This window comes from Rhinoraja longicauda, chromosome 11, assembly GCF_053455715.1.
Source record: "Rhinoraja longicauda isolate Sanriku21f chromosome 11, sRhiLon1.1, whole genome shotgun sequence".
Classification (NCBI taxonomy): domain Eukaryota; kingdom Metazoa; phylum Chordata; class Chondrichthyes; order Rajiformes; family Arhynchobatidae; genus Rhinoraja; species Rhinoraja longicauda.
The window spans coordinates 50,366,453-50,385,939 of NC_135963.1; the positions used below are offsets into that span (position 1 = coordinate 50,366,453).

The window sequence follows — 19,487 nt, forward strand, 5'->3', positions numbered from 1 at the left end:
AAATCTATTCAGATTTTGATAATTCTCTCCGGAGCCTCCAATGAAGATTATTGCAATGTTGCAAAGCAAAAATAATTTATTCACAAGAATAATTACAATACATTTTTTACATTTATAAATTCGTAAAAGTGAAAGATTGAACGGTGAAGGTCAATTTTGTTACCAGTTGTGCTCTGTTTCCTTAAGTAAGTTCCTCTGTACCTTCTATTGTCACCTTGTGCACTGATACAAAATGGTCGAAACCTGATTTAATAACAAATCGTAGATGTGTTGCCCTTGTTCCATCTAGCTGCAGAGAAAATATATCATTAAATCACTTTTTGAAGACGAAAAGCTACTGCTACATCAGTAGCTTAGCTCAGAGCGCTAACCCAAGTGGAGTAAACTACATATTTGATTCCTTGCCATTTAGTTCATTACAACTAATACAACAGCAAACAACATTTGGTTTGGTGTCTGGGTTAGGTACAAGCAGCCAAGAGTTTTTGTTGATACAATGAACTCTACTGGAATATTCTTGTGCGGAATAAAAATAGGCTAGACCTCAGATTTGTGTGCAGCCAAGATTATGGAACAATTACTAAAGCTAGATTCTGAATGCTTATGCACAGCAAAACCTACCTTTTCATAATAAGGTACTAAAAACAAACTGGCTTTGTAAATGAAATAATGAAATGATACCATTCCTATTAATATATAAAAAGCACTTCAAAATATTGTACTGTGCATTTCATCACCACTTTCCAGGCGGTGGTTACTATTCTATAAAATGCTCTGCATCATCACTGCTTGCATCAAGTAAGAGGATTGAAAAAGAAATTATTTATGAATGCTTCCCACAAATTCTGTAAGACCAAATTTTATGTTTTCACTCATTAGCTTCTTATTTTTTCTTGCAACATTAATAGATGTCATTCAATAGACAATAGACAATAGACAATAGGTGCAGGAGTAGGCCATTCAGCCCTTCGAGCCAGCACCGCCATTCAATGCGATCATGGCTGATCACTCTCAATCAGTACCCCGTTCCTGCCTTCTCCCCATACCCCCTCACTCCGCTATCCTTAAGAGCTCTATCCAGCTCTCTCTTGAAAGCATCCAACGAACTGGCCTCCACTGCCTTCTGAGGCAGAGAATTCCACACCTTCACCACCCTCTGACTGAAAAAGTTCTTCCTCATCTCCGTTCTAAATGGCCTACCCCTTATTCTTAAACTGTGGCCCCTTGTTCTGGACTCCCCCAACATTGGGAACATGTTATCTGCCTCTAATGTGTCCAATCCCCTAATTATCTTATATGTTTCAATAAGATCCCCCCTCATCCTTCTAAATTCCAGTGTATACAAGCCCAATCGCTCCAGCCTTTCAACATACGACAGTCCCGCCATTCCGGGAATTAACCTAGTGAACCTACGCTGCACGCCCTCCATAGCAAGAATATCCTTCCTCAAATTTGGAGACCAAAACTGCACACAGTACTCCAGGTGCGGTCTCACCAGGGCCCGGTACAACTGTAGAAGGACCTCTTTGCTCCTATACTCAACTCCTCTTGTTACGAAGGCCAACATTCCATTGGCTTTCTTCACTGCCTGCTGTACCTGCATGCTTCCTTTCATTGACTGATGCACTAGGACACCCAGATCTCGTTGAACTCCCCCTCCTCCTAACTTGACACCATTCAGATAATAATCTGCCTTTCTATTCTTACTTCCAAAGTGAATAACCTCACACTTATCTACATTAAACTGCATCTGCCATGTATCCGCCCACTCACACAACCTGTCCAAGTCACCCTGCAGCCTTATTGCATCTTCCTCACAATTCACACTACCCCCCAACTTAGTATCATCTGCAAATTTGCTAATGGTACTTTTAATCCCTTCGTCTAAGTCATTAATGTATATCGTAAATAGCTGGGGTCCCAGCACCGAACCTTGCGGTACCCCACTGGTCACTGCCTGCCATTCCGAAAGGGACCCATTTATCCCCACTCTTTGCTTTCTGTCTGTCAACCAATTTTCTATCCATGTCAGTACCCTACCCCCAATACCATGTGCCCTAATTTTGCCCACTAATCTCCTATGTGGGACCTTGTCGAAGGCTTTCTGAAAGTCGAGGTACACCACATCCACTGACTCTCCCCTGTCAATTTTCCTAGTTACATCCTCAAAAAATTCCAGTAGATTTGTCAAGCATGATTTCCCCTTCGTAAATCCATGCTGACTCGGAATGATCCCGTTACTGCTATTCAAATGCTCAGCAATTTCGTCTTTTATAATTGACTCCAGCATCTTCCCCACCACTGATGTCAGACTAACTGGTCTATAATTACCCGTTTTCTCTCTCCCTCCTTTCTTAAAAAGTGGGATAACATTTGCTATCCTCCAATCCACAGGAACAGATCCTGAATCTATAGAACATTGAAAAATGATCTCCAATGCTTCCACTATTTCTAGAGCCACCTCCTTAAGTACTCTGGGATGCAGACCATCAGGCCCTGGGGATTTATCAGCCTTCAGTCCCATCAGTCTACCCAAAACCATTTCCTGCCTAATGTGGATTTCCTTCAGTTCCTCCATCACCCTAGGTTTTCCGGCCCCTAGAACATTTGGGAGATTGTGTGTGTCTTCCTCAGTGAAGACAGATCCAAAGTAACGGTTTAACTCAGCCCACAACTCCACAATATCAGAGCATTCCCATTAATTGCATTCCCCACTTATTTCCTACAATTTCCTGCTTTCCCCAACATTGCTCTGTAGATCGTGAATGGTTGTGGCTAAAGGGCAATTATAGTCATCATTCATGACCTGTAGGTAAGTCTTTTGCTTATTGCTTCTCTGTTGAATGCCCTACCTCTAATCATTCCATACTGAGTAATCCAATATTTGAGATTAAAAATATGTACTTACTGTAAATTCTTCTAACTGAAGCTGTTCCTCAGAGCGCTCAAGTTCTGTTTAGATAAAAGATATCACCAGAAGATGAAACCTACCACATGAACTTGGAAATAAATGTTCTATCAAAAGTCCAATGATTTAATTCAAAAGTTTGCTGAAAATTCTTACCGCTCTTCGCTAAAGGTTCAAAGTCCACGGGATCTTTTTCTGTACTTTTCTCAATACTAAGTCTGCAGACTAGAATAACAAATCAATTTGAAATTTATTATTTTGGACGATCTGAGAATGTTTTAATCATCCTTTGCAAGCTAACTTGTTACATGTTCACCAATACTGAGATATGGATCATATCCATCTCAATATCAATTGTTTATTCACCATTCCATAAATTGAAAATACAAGTAAAGTTAACTATTAATTGTTAACATTGTTCTCTGGTCTTGTCACCACCCCACCCCCCTTTGCTTCGGTAAAATAGGCCTTCCATTGCAAAACCTTAATTATATAAAGTGAAAAATAAAGATCTTACCATTATAACAGTGAATTTTCACACAACTTATTTTTATGAGCTCAGGAAAACGTAAAATAAATTCTTGTGGGAACATTCCTGTTGTGATCCAAAATGTTTCCGTATTCCTGTCAGTAAAAATATGAGAAATCATATCTATTCCAAAAATCAGGGTTTTTGTTTTCAGTTTTCATTGTTAGAACAGTACAGCACAGGAACGGGCCCCTTGGCCCACAATGTTTGTACCAAGTTAAACTGATCTTATCTACCTGTACGTGATCCATATCCCTCTATTTAGTTTATTGTCACATGTACCAAGAAACAGTGAAAAACGTTTTTGATGCATGCTAACTAGTCAGCGGAACAGAGTTGATCGTGAGCAGGTTGAGTTGATGGAGTCATCATTGCAGGAGCAAGGTGACAGGGAGATTGTGGGAGATGGATGCGCATCAGGGTGTGGGGCAGGAGATGGGGCTATTACTTGGAATTGGAGAATTTAAAGTTTGTGCATTCCCATCAAATGTGAGGTGTTGCACTTTGGGAGGTCAAATGCAAGGGGAAAATATACAATCAATGGCAATAATGCTAACATCTCCCAAGAGAGGTGGCAACACAAGTAGATAGAGTGGTAAAGAAGGCATATGGTATGCTTGCTTTCGTAGATCGGGGCATTCAGTGCGAGAGGCAGGACGTCATGATGCAGCCTTATAAGCCTTTGGTTAGGCCGTAGTTGGAGAAGTGTGTGCAGTTTTGGTTGCCCCCTTACAACAGGAAGGATGTAGAAGGTTTGGAAAGGGTGGATAGGAGATGTTTACCAGAATTATGACGATTAGTCGGGGTATTAGGTACGGGGAGAGGTTGGACGGACTGGGATCGTTTTCTCTGGAACACTGGAGGCTGTGAGGAAACCTGATCAGCATATACAAAAATTATGAGAGGCATTGGTAGGGTAGACAGTCAGAACCTTTTTCCCAGGATGGAAAATAAAATACTGGACGGCATAGCTTGTAGGTGTGAAGGGCAAAGTTCAAAGGAAATGAGCAGGGCAATTTTAATTTTTTTTACACAGAAGGTGGTGAGAGCCAGTATGGGCTGCAGGAGGTGGTGGTTGAGGCATTTAAGAGACTTTTGAATAGACATATGGATATGCAGGGAATTAAGTGATATGGATTATGTGCAGGTAGATAAGAGATGATCGTGTTTGGCAGAGACATTGTGGGCCAAAGGGCCTGTTCTTGTGTTGCATTGTGTTTTCTGTCCTGGTAGGCTCATTGTCTCTGACATCTACTCCAAATCCACTGACAGCCATAACCTCCTTAACTTCACCCCCTCCCACCCTGTTTCTTGCAAGGATGCTATCCTTTACTCTCAGAGACTCCACGTCCTCCGTATCTGCTCTCATGCTTGCACCTCAGGACATCCGGGATGAGTTTTTCTTCATATAACGTGGGTTCCACCCTGCTGTTGTGGATGAAGCTCTCACTTGTGTCTCCTCTGTGTCCTGCAGTTCAGCTCTCGCTCTCCCTTCCTCAAGACAGAACATGGATAGAATTTCTCTGGTTATCACCTTTCACCCCCACCAGCCTCCACATCCAACACATCATTCTCTGACAGCTCTGTCACCTTCAACGTAATTCACCCCCACTCACAAGTTTCTGTCCCCATCCCTTTCCACTTTTGATGGAGAGTACTCTCTCCGCAACTCCTTGGTTTGGCTCATCCCATCGTACCTGCGCCTTCCCCAGGCACTTTCTTTTGCAACCACAAGAGACGCAACACGTGTCCCCACACCGCCTTTCTCACTTGCATCCAGGAATCCCAGCAGCCCTTCCATGTGAGGTAGAGGTTCATGTGTACCCTTTCTGACCTAGACCATTGCACTGGATGCTCCCATTGTGGCCTCTACGTTGGAGAGATCAAGTGTAGACTAGGCGACCTTTTTTTGCAAAACACATTTCTGTTCACCAAAGAGTGCTGGAGCTCCTGGCTGCTACCCATTTTAACTCCCAGTGCATCACAATAGTGCAGTGGTAAAGTTGCTGCCTTACAGCGCCAGAGATCCGGGTTCCATCCTGGCTATGGGTGTTTGTGCGTTCTCCCCGTGACCCGCATAGGTTTCTCCGCGAACTTCGGTTTCCTCCCACACTCACAAGACATACGGGTTTGTACGATAATTGGCTTGGTATAAATGTAAACATTGTCCCTACTGTAGGATAGTGTTAATGTGCAGGGATCGCTGGCCAGTGCATACTCGGTGGGTCGAAGGGCCTGTTTGCGCGCTGTATCTCTAAACTAAAGTAAAATCCCCTTCCCACTCCAACCTCTCTCCCCGGTCCTCCTCTGTGCCAGAGTAAGGCCAAATGTACACAGGAAGAACAGCACCTTATATTCCCCTTGTGTAGCATACAACCCAATATTGTGAACAATTAATGCTCCAATTTCAAGTAATACGCCCTTTCTCTTTCGTCTGCCCATCCACCCTGGTGCACAGCCATCTCTCCCACCATCTTCCATCACCCCAGTCACCCAGTTCATTTTTAACTTTTCATTTTACACAACCGTACACTCCTCTCCCATCCTCTGAGTCCATATTTCCCTTTTATCTTAAGCCTTTGTCCACCCATCTGCCAATCCAGACTTCCTCCCCTGTACCCACCTATCACCAGTGTAGGAAGGAACTGCAGATGCTGGTTTACACCGAAGATAGACACAAAATGCTGGAGTAACTGAGCGGGACAGGCAGCATCTCAGGAGAGAAGGAATAATGGGTGACTTTTCCGGTCCAGACCGTCTACAGACTCTCGACCCGAAACGTCGCCCATTCCTTCTCTCCAGAAATGCTGCCTGACCCGCTGAGTTAGTTACTCCAGTATTTTGTGTCTGTCTATCACCTGGCAGGCTTTGCTCCTCCAGCTCTTTTCCAGCTTTCTCTCCCCTCTACTAAAACCAGTCCGAAGAAGGGCCACGACGCGAATCGTCGCCAGTCCGCAGCTTCCACTGTGTTTTTGCTCACGATTTGCAGCAGTTTATACTAGAATTAGAGTAAACAAAAACAGCTACCTCCAGTCACTATACCCATGGACTGACTATCCCAGAGTGGAACATCCTTCCCCGACACCACCAGATGTGCACCAACCTTGTCACTCTTCAAGTCGCAGCTCGACAACTTGGACATGGATCATCATCTCACCAAACTTGTCCACATAAACATCTAAATAGCCCTTTTGCAACCAGTACCCACGCCAGCGAAACCTGCACCAGATGGCCCAGCTGTTGGCAGTTGTGCAGCAGAAAGCAGAAAAAGAAACAGAAGTGCCCGAGTTCCCTCCCTCCCCCTCCCTATCTTCTCCTCCCCTCCCCCCCCCCCTCCCTCTCTCTCCCCCCCCCCTCTCTCCCCCCCTCTCTCTCCCCCTCCCTCTCCCTCCGTCTCTCCCCCCCTCTCCCCCCCTCTCTCTCTCCCCCCCCTCTCTCTCCCCCCCCCTCTCTCTCCCCCCCTCCTCTCTCCCTCCTCTCTCCTCCTCTCTCCCCCCCTCCTCTCTCCCCCCCCCCTCCTCTCTCCCCCCCCTCCTCTCTCCCCCCCCTCCTCTCTCCCCCCCCTCCTCTCTCCCCCCCCTCCTCTCTCCCCCCCCTCCTCTCTCCCCCCCCTCCTCTCTCCCCCCCCTCCTCTCTCCCTCCCCCCCTCCTTCTCTCTCCCTCGGGGCGCGATCACAGGCGGACACGGTGGATTCTCACCCATCCACCATGTTCTCCGGTGGGTGTTTCTCATCGCCCGAGGTGGCGAGCACCAGCTCGGTGCCCGCCGCCGCCGCCACACCGAAGTCCCGGTTCATGGCCTGTCCGCCGTTGCCACGACAACGCCTCCCTTTCCGGGCCGGGCCCTCCCCTCCCCTCCCCGTCGCGTCGCCTTCCCCCAGCAGGCAGCGAGGAGCCGCCTGACGCCCACCGTGTGCACAACTCCGGCAACTCCAGCCCACTCCTGTCCGACAGTTTCACAGGGCGGTATCCGACGGCGAGTGGCGGCTGCTGCAGAAATACAGGTGAGAAATACAATTTAAAAAAAGAACAGAATGGATCCTTCATCCTCAACTCAACGGTGTCTCCTTCCAGCAGAGGCAGTGTGACTGGGAGCCGCGGCTCTGGCTCTGCTCGCAATGGCCGCCCCCAGCTCCCAGACACACGCGAGGTCCACTCGCATGGACCCTTCCTTTCCCCATCCCACCCCTCTTCTCCCTTCCCACTCCTCTTCTCCCTTCCCACTCCCCTTCTCCCTTCCCACTCCCCTTCTCCCTTCCCACTCCCCTTCTCCCTTCCCACTCCTCTTCTCCCTTCCCACTCTTCTCCCTTCCCACTCTTCTCCCTTCCCACTCTTCTCCCTTCCCACTCTTCTCCCTTCCCACTCTTCTCCCTTCCCACTCTTCTCCCTTCCCACTCTTCTCCCTTCCCACTCTTCTCCCTTCCCACTCTTCTCCCTTCCCACTCTTCTTCTCCCTTCCCACTCTTCTCCCTTCCCACTCTTCTCCCTTCCCACTCTTCTCCCTTCCCACTCTTCTTCTCTCTTCCCACTCCTTTTCTCCCTTCCTCTCCTTTTCTCCCTTCCTCTCCTCTTCTCCCTTCCCACTCCTCTTCTCCCTTCCCACTCCTCTTCTCCCTTCCCACTCCTCTTCTCCCTTCCCACTCCTCTTCTCCCTTCCCACTCTCTTTTCCCTTCCCACTCCCTTTCCCCTTCGTCCCTTCCCCTTCCACTCCCTTTTCCCTTACTCCTCCCACTCACTTTTCCATTTCCCACTCTTCCCTTTCCCCCTCCCACACTTCTTCCCTTTCCCCTTCTTCCCTTTCCCTTCTTCCCTTTCACCTTCTTCCCTTTCACCTTCTTCCCTTTCCCCTTCCCACTCCCTTCCCCACTTCTACGCCAACCTGCCCATCCTCGATCTTCCCTACTACCAGTATTACACCTAAGGCAAATTAGAGGAGCAACACCTCATATTCCGCCTGAGTAGTTGACCAACCAATAACATGAAGGTTGAATTTTCCAGTTTCAATTGATACTTACTTCCTGTGGTTATTTTTATCTCCCCTCATCCACCTCCCATTTTGATTTCCTTTCCCAGGCTCTCCCCTCCCCTCTCCCTCCCCCTCCCCCTCCCCTCCCCCTCCCCCCCCCCTCCCCCTCCCCTCCCCATCCCCCCCTCCCCTCCCCTCCCCATCTCCTCTCCTCCCCCCCTCTCCCTCCCCCCTTCACTTATTTTTGGCTCCCTCCTGCTTCCATCCACCTCGTACCCACACGGTTTCCCTCTTACGTTTGGTTCCACCTGCCTTTCATCTCGCCCTTGAGTGATTCCCATTCTCATCCGAGGACACAAATTGCTGGAATAACTCAGCAGGTCAGGAAGCATTTCTGGAGAACATGAATAGGGTATGTTTTGGGTTGAAATTCTTCCTCAGGCTCATTTTTATCAACACCCCCACCCCCCTCTCCTCCTCTGTAACTGCTACCTTCCCTCTTCACTCTCAGTCCTGATGAAGGTTGTTGACCTGAAACACCAACACTTCTTTTCCCTTCCATAACAGAGGACTTTCTGATTTCCAGGTTGTTTCCCAGGGACACATTTAGAGACGGACATCAAGTGCTGCTGGAACACCATCAACTCTTTAAAGTTTACCCTTTGCTTTCCTGCAACTTGTTGATCTTCCAGCACAGTGTGATGTCCGTCAGGGACTGTTGCTGACACCCATCCAACACTGGTGGAGTATATGCTGACGGATACACTGAAACGTGTGCAGCCAACTGCAAAGGCTCTGCAGAGGAAGGCCACAATCTAAGGCTCTTCCTCTGGCGGACATTGAGGGGCAGCGTCCAATTTGGGACACCCATCAAACAAGAGAAGGGATATCACCCCAGGGTACCACATGAATGGCAAGGGTGTTTTCTTTAAAGATAGGGTTGAAGACTACCGAATATGACACTGTTGAATGAATGTATAGATACTGAGAATGTATGAAGTTTTTTGCAGTGTTTGATTTTTATATCGTTTTTTTAATTCTGAATAAAGTTTATTTTTAAAATTGAAAAAGGATTTTCCGTTCATGTATATTGTTGACCCGCGGAGTTCCTCTAGCAGTTTGTTTTTTGCTTCAGGTTACAGCATCTGTGGTCTCTTGTGTAACCATGAAACAGAGTTGGATGCTTTGCAGTCAGCTATTCATTGAGCGGGAGATGCCATGGCAGCAAACAATTCACAGAGGGTTACAAATTTGCTCATCAGATGATGATTGACCAGCCTTGACCAACTATCCAGGATACTGTGAGCAGTTTGGACCTTGTGCCCCTAGGTGTCAGTGACATTGCTGAATATCTTGAGCTATCGTAATTTCAAAGTTTGATTTTGCTCTGCATCACAAGCAGTTTAGTTTAGAAATATAGCATGGTCACAGGCCCTTCGGCTCAGCGATCCTCATACACCAGCACTATCCTACATATTCTACACTATCCTACACAAATTAATCTACAAACCTGTACATCTTTGGAGCTTGGGAGGAAACTGGACCACCCGGGGAAAACCCACGTGGTCACGGAGAGAACGTACAAACTCCGTACAGACAGCACCCATAGTCAGGATGGAACACGGGTCTCTGCCGCCATAAGGCAGCAACTCTACTGCTGTGCCACCGTGCCATCCCCGAATTGATTTCTCAGTTCTTGATTTGATTTGGCCATCTTACATAGCCTATAGGAGAGGTTTTTGTGCAGTACTCCACAGATCTTACGATTTAGTGTTTAGTATAGGATGCGTAGAATGTTGGTTCATTTTCTCGAGGAAACCCTTGATAGTTCAGGCCCATGTGGTCCAGGAGGCTCCCGGCTTGGCTTGGCTTTTCTTCAGGCTTTCCTCTAATCTTCAGCATATGGATATTTGCTTTGTGGAGGGCTAGGTTTAAGGTGTGCCCCAATTGATTCATTGGTCCAGTGCAATGACATTTTTTGTGCATGTATTCAATAATCAGAGTACAGTTACACCAGACCTAGGTTGCAGGTGACCACTGGAAAATCCAAGTCGGTGCAACTATTTCAGAAAGGATTCACAGTAAATCTGTGCATGAAGATTGGGATAAGCCAAATACTTTATAATAATAATAATAATGTATTTTATTTATATAGCGCTTTTCATATACTCAAAGACGCTTTACAGAGATTTAGAGAACATAGGGAAATGAATAAATAGATAAATAAGTAAATAAATAAACGAACAGAGAAAGGAGACAGAAGGTGAGGTGACCTTCAGTGGTTGAAGGCAGTACTGAACAGGTGAGACTTCAGCGATGTTTTGAATGTGGTGAGTGTGGAGGAGTCTCTAACGGTTTGGGGTAGTGAGTTCCATAGGGTGGGAGCAGCGATGGAGAAAGCCCTGTCCCCCCAGGATCTGAGTTTGGTCCGGATGTGGGGGGATAGGAGATTGGCAGCAGTAGAGCGGAGGGTGCAGGTGGGAGTGTGCCTGTGGAGGAGGTCGGTCAGGTAGGATGGGGCCAGGTTATGGAGGGCTTTGTAGGTTATGAGGAGGATTTTGTACTGGATTCTCTGGGGGATGGGGAGCCAGTGGAGTTTATAAAGGACGGGGGTGATATGGTCACGGATCGGGGTGTGGGTGAGTAGACGGGCAGCGGAGTTTTGAATGTATTGAAGTTTACTGATGATTTTTGAGGGTGCGCCATAGAGGAGGCTGTTGCAGTAGTCCAGACGGGAGGTGATGAAGGCGTGGATGAGGGTTTCTGCAGCTGTGGAGGAGAGGGATGGACGGAGACGGGCAATGTTTTTGAGGTGGAAGAAGGCTGTCTTTGTGATGTGTTTGTCGAAGGAGAGTGTTTGATCAAAGATGATTCCAAGACTGATAGGACTGATATAGGACTGTTATAGGACTGATCGCATGGAACAAGCACATGGGATCATATTCACCAGAGAATAACATTCTTAAAAGCTTGCCTTGAAATTTGGTTACCAAATTTTTTGAGTTTTGTGCTTGAATGTCAAACTTAACAAAATTAACAAGCTTGTAAATACCCAATAAAGTGTTGCTGCATGTAGTGCACTTGTCTTACAGCTCCAGCAACCTAGGTTTTAATTTTTACCTCTATTGGTGTGTGGAGCTTGCACATTCTATTTGTGATTGCATAGATTTTCTCAAAAGTCCGCACAGTTTACTTCCACATTCCAATGACGTGCTGATTGGTAAGCTAATTGGCTATTTTAAATTGCCCCTAGCATTAATGGCTGATGGGAGAGTGAGAGAGGCGTTATTGGGTATGTTGTGGCAGAACAGATTACAGGGGAATACGTGGCAGAATGGAACTGATGGGACTACTTTGAGAGCCAGCATAAACTCAATGAGCTGAATAGCCGTTTGTGTATTAAGGATATATCGAAATACATTTTCTAATAGAGTTATGTCTCTTGCTTTTTCAGATTAAATTCCTATGTCTTTACTCACCAATGCAAGTACTGCACTTGAAGTTGGACCTATCTATCTACGTGAACAGGGTCAACTGCATCTGTTAAATGGTGCTTCAAGCGTGAAAGTGACCACTGGAAAACCCAAGTCGGCGCGACTGTTTCAGAAAGGATTCACTGTAAATTTGTGCATTGAAGATGGGGACAAGCCAAGTAGTTGCAGAACTGACCACATTGTCTTCACTTATACAAAAGCAGGAAATCTTCGCTACTCGCCGAAGTCACTTTTTGACGTGGTGCTTGCTTTTATAGCTGACAATATTCAGCATGTTGACTCGCTCATTGGCTTCCCAGAGCAGATTGCAGAAAAACTTTTCACTGCAGTGGAAGCAAGAAAGACATTTATTGACCGCAGCACCAGCACCATGGCTCTATTTACATTCAGCAAGGCCTACGGAAGTCTTGTACTTCAGTCCCTGTGTTTACGAGAAAGGTACAGTCTCTTCTATCTGATCTGATGTAGAAAAATACATTCTACATTTCTTTATCATCGTCTGCTTTGATCTGTCGTTTTCACACCATGCCCTTCCATATCTCTAGACACCCTTTCCCCTCACTCTCAGTGAAGTAGGGTCTTGACCGGAAATGTCACCCATTCCTTCTCTCCAGAGATGCTGCCTGCCCTGCTGACTTTCTCCAGCATTTTGTGTCTATCTTCGGTGTTAACTAGCATCTGCAGTTCCTTCTTACACCTTCCATGTGATTCTGTCTAGCCTATGGAAACACTCTACCATTAATTATTGACCTGTCTATTCAATCGACAGATGTTGGGTGACCTACTTTGATGCAACATGTTCTGTCTTTGCTAGTGTTGTTGAAATTAGTTCTGGGAGGGGGGAAATGAGCTGGATGCAATCCAGTGATGATGCTGAGCGCTGCCCTGGAATTGATCTCATTGGAGAATATTTAGGTTTGACTGTAATTTGACAACCCGGGTCAAATAATCTGATGACACCCAATGTCTGACGCGTGAAGAATGACAATCTCGACCCGAAACGTCACCCGTTCCTTCTCTCCCGTGATGCTGCCTGACCCGCTGAGTTACTCCAGGATTTTGTGTCTACCTTCGATTTATACTAGCATCTGCAGTTTTTTTTTCCTACAATCTCAACATCCCTCCATTTGAAAATTCACCTTCATATGTTCAAGTTGATTAGAGCAAAGATGTTTCCTTGTTTGTAGTTTATATACTCCTTTATATTCTTTTGTCGTCCAGTGTTTATCATACAAACAAGTTTGTCTGGTAGTTTATTGTTTTCCAATAACAGCTTGCACACTCCTCTTGTCCACTCCATTTGCTTTCTCTCAGAAAGAACTCTCCTAACACCTAAAACGGCAGGTGGTTAATCTACCTCTAAGTTTGACAATAGACAACAGGTGCAGGAGAAGGCCATTCGGACCTTCGAGCCAGCACCGTCATTCAATATGATTACGGCTGATCATCCACAATCAGTGCCCCGTTCCTGCCCTCTCCCCATACCCCCTGACTCCGCTATCATTAAGAGCTCTATCTAACTCTCTTAAAAGCATCCAGAGAATTAGCCTCCACAGCCTTCTGAGGCAGAGAATTCCACATATTTACAACTCTCTGAGTGAAAAAGTTTTTCCTCATCTCCGTTCTAAATGGCCTACCCCATATTCTTAAACTGTGGCCCCTGGTTCTGGACTCCCCCAACATTGGGAACATGTTTCCTGCCTCTAGCGTGTCCAATCCCTTAATAATCTTATATGTTTCAATAAGATCCCCTCTCATCCTAAATTCCAGTGTATACAAGCCCAGTCGCTCCAGTCTTTCAACATACGACAATCCCGCCATTACGGGAATTAACCTAGTGAACCGACGCTGCACTCCCTCAATAGCAAGAATGTCCTTCCTCAAATTTGGAGACCAAAACTGCACACTGTATTCCAGGTGTGGTCTGCACAACTGCACAACTGACTGATGAACAAGGACACCCAGATCTCTTTGTACTTCACCTTTTCCTAACTTGACACCATTCAGATAATAATCTGCCTTCCTGTTCTTACCACCAAAGTGGATAACCTCACATTTATCCACATTAAACTACATCTGCCATGCATCTGCCCACTCACATAACCTGTCCAAGTCACCCTGCATCCTCATAGCATCTTCCTCTAAGGGAGAGAGGAATGGGCGACGTTCACACTGCCACCCAGCTTTGTGTCATCTGCAAATTTGCTAATGTTACTTTTAATCCCTTCATCTAAGTCATTAATATATATTGTAAATAGCTGCAGTCCCAGCACCAAGCCTTGCAGTACCCCACTAGTCACTGCCTGCCATTCTGAAAGGGACCCGTTAATCCCTACTCTTTGTTTCCTGTCTGCCTACCAATTTTCTATCCATGTCAGCACCCTACCCCCAATACCATGTTGGGTAAGACTAAGGATTCATTCAGGCCTGTCTCTTTCTGCCTCTTTGGTGCCATTCTAGTTTGGTTCCCCTCACTGAAGATTGTAATACAAGTTATACCAATGTTCTCTGACAAGTCATTTGAATCTGAAAGATTATATGACCAGGTTGTAGGCACTGTTATTGTGCACCTGAAGCCAATGTCCAAATCCTTAAGACTGATGAATTTCCTTATTTTATTTCAAATATATACTTTATTCATAATGCATATAATTAATACAAATTGGTACATAATATTTTCTCTCTATTAGAGGTGTGTGTGAAGTGGTTTTGAGCAGCCTTCCCTCCACACCTCAATTCTATCCATGTAAAATTGAGTTTACTGTCATATGCCGACATGAGGTACAGGTACAATGAAATTCTTGCTTGCAGCAGCATAACAAACACATAGATGCAAACAAAACACAAAAATATAAATTAAACGTTAGGCACACATAAATTCCACAAGATAACCAAGAAATGTGCAAAAGCAAGACACGAGTGTAATTAGAAAACAAGTCCTTAGTAGTGCAAGAGGTGCTCTGTAGTATTCCATTGCCGAGGAAAGATCAGGGTAATGCAGGTTAGTTCAAGAACCATGTGCGCCCACTCTCTTTGTTTTACCCCGCCTCCATTTTTCCATTCATCTGTGAGGAGCTCCATTGCTTGTAATTGAAAGAAAAACTGCAGTAACAATTTCTTAAAGTAACAATGTCCCCAATTATGTGAATCTTCTCCTGGTGATTCCTGATTTGCCATAAAGCACAGCAAAAATGGGTGAAATCCAATCCCTAGATTAGTGTCCAAGTTTGTGTTCCATTCCTCAATACTATCAAAGCTAATTAAACTTTTTAAAAAAAGAACAACACCATTACAATAAGTTGCTTGGGTTTAATAAACAAACCACAACTGGGAATACGTTTTGATAGATGTTTACACATTTCCTGATGAACTTTAGTGAAAATGAATCCAAAGAATTAAACACCTAGCTGGCCAATCTTTGCCTTAATTCAAAGTCAGTAAATTGAGAAATGTTACCATGAAATCTGCATTGAAGCTGACCGTGAAACGTTTAATATAAGAAAATAACTGCAGATGCTGGTACAAATCGAAGGTATTTATTCACAAAATGCTGGAGTAACTCAGTAGGTCAGGCAGCCTCTTGGGAGAGAAGGAATGGGCGATGTTTCGGGTCGAGACCCTTCTTCAGACAGTCTGAAGAAGGGTCTCGATCCGAAACGTCGCCCATTCCTCTCTCCCGAGATGCTGCCTGACCTGCTGAGTTACACCAGCATTTTGTGAATGAAACGTTTAATGATTACAATGGTGCTGGAGAGCTGTAATTTGGACCCCGGAAGGTGTGCAGATCTCTTGCATTACTGGACTGTGCAACATTTTACAAGTTGCCTTATTATCCTTGCAGAGTTACGTTGGCATCAGAAAGGTTGAAGGAAATCCAATCTTTTCGTGGTTTGAAGTGTCTGGATCTGTCGAGCTGCAGACTGGGTGATGACCATGAGCTGTTGAGGCACCTGACATCTGAATCTCTCATGAGGTACAGTATGTGTTAATTGCATTTATTGTAAGAAATGATCAGCAATTCCAGGCAAAATAAATATTTTCTGTCATAGAGAGATAGAGCATAGAAATGGGCACTCGGGTCCATGTAGTCAATAACGACTATCGATCACCACCAATCCTGCATTAATCCCATTTAAAATAAAATGAATTGCATAAGTTTATTGGCCAAGTATGTACACATCCAAGGAATGTGCCTTGATGCTCCGCTCGAGTGGGCCATTGATAAAGGGTAATGTTGCAGCATTATTAATCACATGACAAAACCTTCAGTCAGTTGTTAACTGTCAATAGAAGTTGCATTAGCTGTCTATGATGTGTCCTGAGTAGATTCCAATACTTTGGAAGCATACTTAAATGGTACCTGAATCCTTAGGGTTCCCAGGATGGAAGCAGTGCTTCAAAGAGTGATCTTGCTTTCCTAGAATGTATCACAAAATGCTGGAGTAACTCAGTGGGTCAGGCAGCATCTCAGGAGAGAAGGAACGGGTGACGTTTCGGGTCAAGACCCTTCTTCAGATTGATGTCAGGGGAGGGGGCGGGACAGAGAGGATGTAGTTGGAGACAGGAAGACAGTGGGAGAACTGGGAAAGGGGAGGGAAAAGAGGGGGACAGAGGAACTATCTAAAGTTAGAGAAATCAATGTTCATACCGCTGGGGTGTAAACTGCCCAAGCGAAATATGAGATGCTGTTCCTCCAATTTGCGCTGGGCCTCACTATGACAATGGAGGAGGCCCATGACAGAAAGGTTAAAGTGGGAGGTGGAGTTGAAGTGCTGAGCCACCGGGAGATCAGGTTGGTTAAGGCGGACTGAGCGAAACGATTGCCGAGCCTGCGTTTGGTACTCCTCAATTCTCTGAATGATTTATTTTTACAGAAGTTCAGCAACTGAGCCACAAAACAATACCTCAAGCAGTATTGATATTGACCTTGTTGATGGACAAAACGTTTAAATATAACTTTCTGCAATGATTTTTAATTATCCTAAGTACAACCTGTAGTATCCACTATCTAGAATGTACTCCTTGAAATGCTTATTTTTCATGCTTAAACTCAATTCCTATCGTCCTTGCTGATGCAGTTAGACTTGAGATCCGTGGCTCATTTCTGGCTCATAAAATCAAAGTAGTTACATTTCTGTATTTGTCATTTGCCGGAGATGATACAAAATGCAAGATGCAGAGCTTGCAACCCTTGCTTCGCCCAACTTCAAAATCCGTTTTACTGTCAAAGTTTATCCTTTGTAAATTCCAATTATTAATTCTTTTTGTGCAGGAAAGAACTGCAGATGCTGGTTTAAATCGAAGGTGGACGTTTTGTGTCTACTATCAATTCATTTTGGTGGGATGTCCAAAAGTTATTAAATGGTGTCTTGTTTACTTTCCTTTTCTTCTCCATGCTAACTTTCAATCTACTTCTTCTCGCAGTCTCACCACCTTGTACCTCGGGGATAATGGCCTGTCTGACTGTGGACTGCAGAAGATGACAGCACCTGTACGAGTGATGAGGAGGGGTTTGGGAAATTTGGAAGTACTGGATCTGTCTGGTAAGTTTATGGCCAGTCCTCATAATTCAGGTTGACATCTCGCATTGGCATGAATTTAAAAGGACTTGAAATACAATGAAACACAGACCCCTGGCAGATTTTCAGGATTTTGCAGCGACAGTGGTGATGAAATTTCTCCAGTGCTTTAAGTAGGTAATCCCTGGCTCGGAAACTTACAAGGGGCTACAAGTATTGCTATTTTGCAGTGTACCATAACCATGTGCTCGGTATGAATTCTTAATTTGAAAAAAAAAATTCCCAGACGGCTTTTTCAGGGTCTTATACTTTTAGGCAGTATTGTATGACAGAGTAGTTGTCAAGTCAGACCATTCTCTCATATGTTTCGATTAAAGAATAGATGATGATGTTCAGCTTGGCCTCAACACATGCATACAGAAGCTGAAGTGACCTTGGTTCAGAAATGGTGGTTACAAAGGTTGAAGAGAGTCCTCTGGCTCCATTCTGATAGCAATCTTGTTGAAAGTATGGTGCAGTATTTCAGTGAGAAATACTGAGGTATCCGGGTGATTACACAGTTTACTAGTCTGCTTTAAAATAGGGTCTGTTATTTAGTCACAGGGAGAACGTATAAACTCCTCACAGACAGCACCCGTAGTCAGGATCGAACCTGGGTCTATGGGGCTGTGAGGCAGCAGCTTTATCGCTGTGCCACTGTGCCATGCTGTTGTGGACCCTTGAGTTAAGATGGCTTTCACATCGTTATGAAGCAGATATAAATGGATGTGATTTTCTGTGGGGGATGCCGATTGCAGACTGGTGGAGTCAAAGGTTTTGGTGAGTTCAAACTACTCCCGTGTATAGTGATTGATGTTGCACATGGTGAAATATAGTGTAAGAAAATAACTGCAGATGCTGGTACAAATCAAAGGTATTTATTTCACAAAATGCTGGAGTAACTCAGCAGGTCAGGCAGCATCTCAGGAGAGAAAGAATGGACAATCATGCCCATTGGTTCTTTAAATATAAAATCTGCACTGTGATTCAGGAGACAGCTCTTCTCCACTAGGAGGCCCAAATTTCATTTGAGGAGTTAAATTTGTGTGTGTGTGTGTTTTTTTTAATGTAGAATAGTCCACCAGTTAATATACAGCTCTGACAATATGAGGTTCTGGTTCAGTGACACGATGACCTTGACTTTGCTCTGCTGTATGGACATTTATACAAACATCATGTGTCTATGTTTTAGTTAAATTACCTGGTCAAATTCCAAGAGTACTACTTCGATCCACGATCCTTTGTCTCTCTTGGGTGTAGTACCACTGAACGAAGACTGACTTCAGTTGCTTCTATCTATATAAGGGAATCAACATATTGTGAATTAATAATCTGGTCAAAGTGATAAGATTTTCTGGATGGTGCAGCAGAAAATTGCACTGCACACAGTGATAATGAAATTCTCTGGTGATTTCTGGCCTGTGCGGAAATGATTCAATGGTAAGAATTGCAACATTACCTATGTCAGACTCCTCTTTGTGTGATAACAGTGGACTCTAGCTTTTCTTTCAACATCATAATCCCAACCAAACACATTTCCAAACTCCTGGACCAAGTCTCAGCACCGCCTTTGAATCTGGGTCGTTGAGTTCCTGACCCATAGATCACAATCAGTGAGGATGGGTGACAAAATATCCTGCATAATTCTCAGCTGGATGCCCCATAAAGCTGTGTTCACAGCGCCTTGCTGTGCTCCCTAGACACTTACGACGCCGTGGCCAAATTCTACTCCAACACCATCTCCTGGTTTGGAGATGACCCCACCCTAGTATGCCGGATCTCAAAACAATGATGAAACGGGGTAAAGGAAGATGACGGAGGGAGCCGAAGAAAACCAAGATCTCATGCCTTAATGATTACTATCCAGTGGCCTTGACATCCACCATCATTAAGTGCTTTGAGAGGCTGGTTATGGAACGCATTAAATCCAGACTACCAAGCAACCGCAATCCACTGCAGTTCGCCTACTGCCACAAGAGGTCCATGGCTGATTAATGGACTACAGCCCTGTTTTCAATACCATTATCCCA

The 19,487-nt window shown here is 44.9% G+C and overlaps 3 protein-coding genes across 4 annotated transcripts in view; 1 reads left to right on the forward strand and 2 right to left on the reverse strand.

Moving 5' to 3' along the window:
- yipf1 (Yip1 domain family, member 1) overlaps positions 1-7,257 on the reverse strand; it is a 37,416-nt gene extending 30,159 nt beyond the window's left edge. Inside the window, exon 1 of the mRNA XM_078407665.1 lies at positions 7,137-7,257. The gene's annotated coding sequence lies outside the window, so the exon portion shown is untranslated. The remainder of the gene's footprint in view (positions 1-7,136) is intronic.
- hspb11 (heat shock protein, alpha-crystallin-related, b11) lies at positions 29-7,496 on the reverse strand. Its single transcript, XM_078407667.1, has 5 exons — positions 7,348-7,496; positions 3,426-3,532; positions 3,065-3,133; positions 2,909-2,952; positions 29-289 (listed from the first exon to the last, which is right to left on the reverse strand). The coding sequence occupies exons 1-5, from the start codon at positions 7,482-7,484 to the stop codon at positions 182-184; spliced, it is 465 nt and encodes a 154-aa protein (XP_078263793.1). The 5' UTR covers positions 7,485-7,496; the 3' UTR covers positions 29-181.
- The window catches only part of lrrc42 (leucine rich repeat containing 42), a 22,495-nt gene continuing 10,111 nt past the window's right edge, over positions 7,104-19,487 (forward strand). The window contains exons 1-4 of one of the 2 annotated variants that reach the window (XM_078407658.1): positions 7,104-7,441; positions 11,860-12,337; positions 15,741-15,872; positions 17,324-17,442. In XM_078407658.1, the coding sequence (XP_078263784.1) occupies positions 11,871-12,337; positions 15,741-15,872; positions 17,324-17,442 (718 nt within the window). In that variant the 5' untranslated portion in view covers positions 7,104-7,441; positions 11,860-11,870. Of the gene's footprint in view, positions 7,442-8,723; positions 8,818-11,859; positions 12,338-15,740; positions 15,873-17,323; positions 17,443-19,487 lie in introns of those variants that run through there. The other variant, XM_078407659.1, reaches the window with a different exon arrangement.